General features: G+C 47.0%; 1 protein-coding gene across 1 annotated transcript; it reads left to right on the forward strand.

Annotated features, from left to right (window-relative positions):
- The first annotated feature begins 420 nt into the window (after positions 1–420).
- Positions 421–3,769, forward strand: LOC149995107 (cell adhesion molecule CEACAM21-like). Its single transcript, XM_090260978.1, has 3 exons — positions 421–484; positions 1,359–1,712; positions 3,483–3,769. The coding sequence occupies exons 1-3, from the start codon at positions 421–423 to the stop codon at positions 3,767–3,769; spliced, it is 705 nt and encodes a 234-aa protein (XP_090117104.1).
- Positions 3,770–6,522: the final 2,753 nt, after the last annotated feature.

The raw sequence follows: 6,522 nt of genomic DNA on the forward strand, positions 1-6,522 counted from the left end.
GCTGCTGTGCACCTGACAGGGAGCTGTGGGGGATGCCTGGATCCCAGACACCCGGGCTTGTGTTTCTCCAAACACACTGTGAGAGCGTGTGCTAGTGTGTGTGTGTGTCTATGTGTGTATATGTGCGTGTGTGTACTGTTCAAAGGCCTCAGCTGTACCGAGAGAACAAAAACACTAAAGGACAGTAAACTGGTAAGAAGGCACATGGGTGGCACAAGTGAGGGCAGGGAGTGGGACGGTCCTGGGCACAGACCCTGCCCCCAGCCCACATGACAAGAACGGTCACCTTATCCCAGAATAAAGCCCAGCGCACAGGTAGAATTCACAGCAGATTGCACCATCAGGACAGAGGTGCCTGGGAGCCTTACTGAACCTCAAGCTTTTCTCAAAGAGGGAGTCACAGAGCAGGTGGCAGACACCATGGGATCCCTTTCAGTCTCTACCCTCAGAGGGCTGGTCCACTGGCCAGGACTCCTGCTGGCTGGTAAGTAGGAGACAATCCCTTGGGGTAACAGAGGATCTGACACAGAGGCTGGCTGGGATCTCCCGAAGAGACCAGGGCTCTGAGAAAAGAGGGAAGGCTTCTGTTTGGACCTGAGGGTAGAGGACAGAGGAGCAGGGTAGGATGAGGAAGGGGACCCAGCACGGGGAAGGTCTCATAACCTGGAAGTGGTGAGAGGCAGGAAAGCCTCATGCTCTTCATCTCCTAAGTTATTCATTATTGAGTATTGAAGTAGAAAAATTGATGATATAATAAAAACTTAGGTCAGGTAACACCAGAGGAAAATGTAACCAGGAGTGCTAGACATTGTCTGTACCGCCAACCTCAGATATGTTTAATATACGTTATGAGAAACAGAACCCTGGGAAAACATTTATTTACCCACAGCTATTTTTAGCCTCATGCAGTCACTGGAGATACAAGATCAGAGTAGACCCTGTTCATATGGAGATCACATTCTATGCAAGAGAGAGGGACAAGGAAGGATCTAGATGTGATATCAGGTACTCACAGTGCCATAAAAAGAAAAAGAAAAAAGGGCAGGGGCAGGTCGGGAAGTGAAGGCAGAGAATCTTCAGAGAAGGAGGTCAGCACAGGTGTCTTTCAAAAACACCCTCACGGTCAGCAGGGGTCTGAGGACAGTGAGGGGTGAGCCAGGCAGAAACCTGAAGAAGTGTATTTGAAACAGAAAACATAAGAGGTTCAGAGGTGCTGACGTAATGGTGTCCCTGCTGCTGGCCTTGACCGTGGGAGACACACACACAGACCTTTGGGTGACAGTTGCAGAGACCTGCTCAGGATCCAGGCCTTCATCTTTCCATCTCAATATTAATATTAATTAATTTTTTTCCCCTAGTCTCACTATTAAACCACTGGTGCCTGCCCATCACCTCCGAATTTACTATTAGGTCAATCACTGCCATTAAAGGGAGAAATGTGTACCTACGTCTCCGCAATACACCTCCCAGTGTTGAAAGCATCACATGGTACAAAGGGATAGGGACTGATCTCCATCAAACAATTGCATCTCTTGATTTCAAACAAGAAGTACATATGATGGGACCTGCATATAATGGACGACAGAGAATAATGCCAGATGGATCCTTGCTGGTGAATAATGTTACCCTGAAGGACAGAGGAATCTACACCGTAGAGGCCTACCCTGAAGGTGCAATGAAAAAAATAGGATATGGACGGCTTAAAGTGTATGGTGAGTGATTGCTCTCTGATCCCTGGGTGTCGAGTGGGGTGAATTCTATTTCACACATAGAGCTGACAGCGCAGTTCTCTGCCTCCATTCCCCTCTGCATCCCATCCCAGGTTGAGTTTTGGCATTTAATACAGGATACAGAGTAGAGAAAAACTTGCTGAGACCTCATTTCCCATCCCTAAGTCCAGCACAGCAGTCACTGCAGACACAAGGACCTATCTGATGGCATAACTCAGCAGAGGAAGACCAGTCTCCATGGAGCCTCCTGAGCCCCTCACTATGACCTTGACCCTGAGTAAAACCCTGCAGGGCTCTATGAAAGATTGGTCTGAGGAGCCCTTAATTCTCACAGAGCTCACCTCAAAAGCCCCTCCCTAGAATTCTGTCCCAGGGACTTTGACTCCAGAGACCTTGGGGAGCCTATGTGAGGTTGGGTTTCACCTCCCAGGAAAGGCTAACTGAATAATGGTTTAATGGGAGCCCAAGTCACAGGTTCCTGATGTGATCACCATCCAGGGCTTAGGCCCAAGAGCCACATCTTGGCAGAAATGCAATTCAGTTTAACCTGAGACTCTGTATGCAGAGCACAGTAGGACCATGTTCTTTAATATTAGCCACCTGTCCTGGGGGACTTAGAGTTCAGGAAAAGGTCAGCATCCCCAGAAAAAAATGGAGGAAGAAAGATGCTTCTGGCAGCTCCTTTTTCACCAGGATCAGCCCAGGGGATTCTCTCTTGGAGTTGATCAACAACAGATGATTCCTGTTTGAGCAGCTGCTTTATCCCCAAATTTAGGTCAGATACTGTGAATGTTTTACAGTTAATATGCTGACAACGTGGTAGCCAAATATTCATCCTCCTTCACTGAGAAGAAACTGAGGCACAGGGAGACTCGGTCACTGAAGCAGAGTCACACAGACCATGAGCAGCTGGTCACAGTCACTCGAGGTCTGTCTGCAGCCATGGCCTTGTCCTCTCTTCCACCCTGGGGGCCTATGAGGGGTCTCTGAATTCCTAAACCAACCACTCGTTCAGATCCTTTTCTCTTAGGCATCCTCAGCTCAGAGGAATACATTCTGTTTTGAGGATTGAAAGGAAATGGAGAATTAATATGTTTTTACTCCAAGACCAAATTACCTGCAGTAACAGAGTCAGTGCTGGGAATCCCCAGTCTCCCCTCGGGTGGCCCGTCCACACCTCCCTGTGCTGGACTTGAAATCATTTATTTGTTTCCTGATGTGTTGCTGTCACTCCCGCTGGACTATAAAGTAAAGGACTTTGCCTTCTCACTCCCCACTCTACCCTTGAAACGAGCTCAGGAACCACCATGTAACACACTCAGTCACTTTTGATACATTAAGAAGAAATAAAGGGTCATTTAATAAAGGAATGAATTCATGATTGAAAGACCCGAAATCTCTTCATAGCCTGGAACTTGATGAAGAGCCCTTGGATTTCTGGTCTTGGGAGACATGATCTCTGTGCCTCCTGGGACCAAGACCCATATCTCAGATCCTTTCCTGCTCTCTAATGAAGTAGTCCTTATTGTAATTGGTTATAGGCCCTGAGGTATTAATGATAATAATTTTTACATATGCAAAAATGTTAAGTTTTTCCACATTTCAATCCTGTACTTACCTAACACAATGGCCGACAAGGGTGACCTTTACAAGCTCACTGTGGACTGTGAGTGGCCATGATCTCTGAGGAAGCAGCATGGCTCCGTGTCTCAAGCCCACTCACAACCAGTCCCATCCTCTGTCTCTCCTCAGAGCCTGTGAGAACGCCCACCCTCCTAGTCAGCAACAGCACAGTCACAGAGAACAAGTGCGCTGTGGTGTTGACCTGCTACACAGATGCGGATGCGGTCTCCTTCCAGTGGTGGTACAATGGCTGGAATCTGCAGCTGAACAAGAGAATGAATCTGTCTGAGGACCACAGAAGCCTCACCATAGACCCTGTGAAGAGGGAAGATGCTGGGTATTACCAGTGTGAAGTCTCCAACCCCAGTAGTTCTGCTAGAAGTTGGGTGGTTGAGTTGTATGTGAATCATGAGTGACTCTCCTCCCCTCCTCTATGTTGTTAAACCCTCAATAAAGTTTTTTGCATTTTTTAAATGGATTTGTTCTGAAGGTGACTATTTCTTAAAAGATTTGCATTGAATCAACAATACCCCAAAATGTGGGCTGATATTGTCATCATTGTTGACTTAAGGTCGCATATTAGAACAAACCCCACCTTGGTATAGCCCTATTTGTACCGTTTCCACAGTGGAGATTACATTGTGTCCATCAGAGGATGCGCAATGGTTGTGTGATAACCAATGGGAGCAAGATATGAGCTCACAGGATGTGAGCTGTGTCCCCTCTGCAGCGGCCATGTGTAGGGCACCAGGACACAGTTGCAGACAAGGGGGATGGACAAGAGGACACCATGTAGGTAGCAAGACTGATCTTTGTCTTCCTCTTTGACGTCTTTCAAAGGATTTCTAAAGCCTCTTGAGTATTCTTATTTATATAGCAATAAAATTATTTGCATAAGTTCAGTACATGTCTCTTCTTTTCGTTAGTAAGATATAATTGGCAAGTTTGGTAATAAAACCAAAACTTTAGTTCAAATGTCCTAGTTCAGACTGATGCCCATGGAGTTAGGAATGACCTCACCCTTTATGAAGCTAAGTTAGACCTGATGGGCCTTTTGTTATCTCTTGGACAGATGACTTCACACAAAGCTAGAGAGACTAAGGGGAAGTTTGTGGGTGAAACTTCCTAACTTCAAGAAGCAAGAGCTGACCTGACTGCCCACACTTTTCTGGGGACCAGGTTGCCTGGAAGTGGCCTTGGTCCTGAGTCTGGTAGCAAGTGCAGCTGTGACGCTGCCCCTGTGCAGCGGCCTCACCATCAACAGTGCTCTCCTGCTACTGCACCTCAGTCACCATCACGGAGCAGGTTCACAGGGATTTGACAACTATTCTGTCATGAAACTCAGAAACTCTAGTAAACATGCAGGCTCCTGTCACATCAGCCCCCCAGAGGCCTGCACTGGGAGACCTTGTTTTGTGCCTCCTGTGACCTGGGATTCAGGTCCAATACGAGTGTCCTTGTTCTTTGATTCTCTGTTGTGTTTACTAAATCCATGTGCCCATCCTTAGCGAGTCTACAGTCAGAACTTGAAAATGGGAAATCAATCTGTTTCCTGATTATGTTTTTTCATGCTTCTTATGTCTTCTGAGGTATTTGGCTGAAATCCTTGAAGAATAGGTCAAAGTGCATTGTGGGTAAAGAGAGGTGTGTGTACAGGGAGAGCAAAAAGGATGGGGTCTGCTTAGAGTCAGGATGAAAAATTACAAAGCTTGTGGGTTTTGCTGTATTAGCACTGTATGGATTAAAGACACCTATGAAGACCATGCAGGAGGGTGTTGTTAAGGAAGCTCAGGGTGGGGCTGAGGCATATGAGTCAGGGGCTGGCCTAAGGGTTGAGGGAGGAGCCACTGCATCTGGTGCCATTAAGAGAGGGGAGCCATTCTCCCAGACTTGGATGGGCATGTGGGGCGAGTTTTTGGCAAAGAGGAAGACGTCTTGAAGACTCTGATTAGTGTTCTAAGATTGTTAAAAGAAGAAACAACAAATGTACCAAGCAGCAGAAGTTAAGAAACAAAAGACATGAAATAAGAAACAAGAATATGAACTTCCCATGGGAATGGGAGGGAGGACTCTGAAGAGTGAGGAGGGTTTATAAGATTGGGGACACCAGGAACACAGAAGATGAGCCAAGGAAGTTTTGGATTAAGTCAGGAAGGCAGTTAGAGGGTAGGTTAGTGAGACTAGCAAAGGTGTTGCGATGGAGCCTGGGAAAGGTGGGAGATGCAGTGCAGGCTTGGGGCTGAGGACCAGATTGAAGGCCTGAGGTGTCCAGTCTTTATTCCTACCCAGTAGAGACATGTGCAGCAGGCTCTCAAAGTGTGGTCTGAGGGCCACAGTTTCCATGTGGCCTGGGAGAGCTGTGAACAGCTACCTCTCTCCCCAATACCATGAGACCTGCCTCAGCTGAGTCAACAAGTTAACTTCTGTATTATCAGAAATACTCTTATATGATTTCCCTTTTTGAGAGATATTAGTAAGACACCAGCAGTATTCCTTGGCAAGTAAAATGTAGAAATTGAGACAGATGCCTGAACAGCTTGGGTGAGCAATTTACAGCTGGATACAAAAGTTCCAAGAGTGAAAAGCCTGAAGTGCTGGGCAGTGAACAAACATGTGCTGGACCTTGTCTTCAGGGTGGCCTTTGCTCCCCTGGAAAATTGCTGGTCATGTAATGGACACCTTCTGCCCTGGCACCAACCGATTAGTGGAACCACGACCCTGCGTGAGCCCACCTGAAAATGCTGATGAATATTTTATGGAGACCTTCCCTGAGACCTTGCCTAAAATTGTACCTTTTGGAAGCAGATAGAACTCCTTGAGTTAAAGAAACCAGCATGTACTCTTCTTGTGGTACAGCTACTCAGATCTTCTTTTCAAGTCAGTTTTTCTTCTCCTAAACTCTACGGGGTCCCCCCAAAACTTACAAGCAGGCGAGCAATGGGCAGTGGCAGCTCCTCCCAGGCAAACCTCCTGAACTTGTCCCCAGGGCTCCCTTTTTCTGCTTCTGCCACAACAGAGAGCAGCCCCTCCTCGTCTCTCTTCTGTTACTCTTTATTCTGGGCCCATCCTTGTTTCACTGTCCCCAGGTGAATAAACTCTCAAACTCATATGGGCTTGTTCTGAGAAATATTTCCTGCAGAAAATCAAGAGCCCACACACTACCAGTTGG

Source organism: Furipterus horrens, unplaced genomic scaffold (assembly GCF_987537825.1).
Source record: "Furipterus horrens unplaced genomic scaffold, mFurHor1.1.pri manual_scaffold_13, whole genome shotgun sequence".
Classification (NCBI taxonomy): Eukaryota; Metazoa; Chordata; class Mammalia; order Chiroptera; family Furipteridae; genus Furipterus; species Furipterus horrens.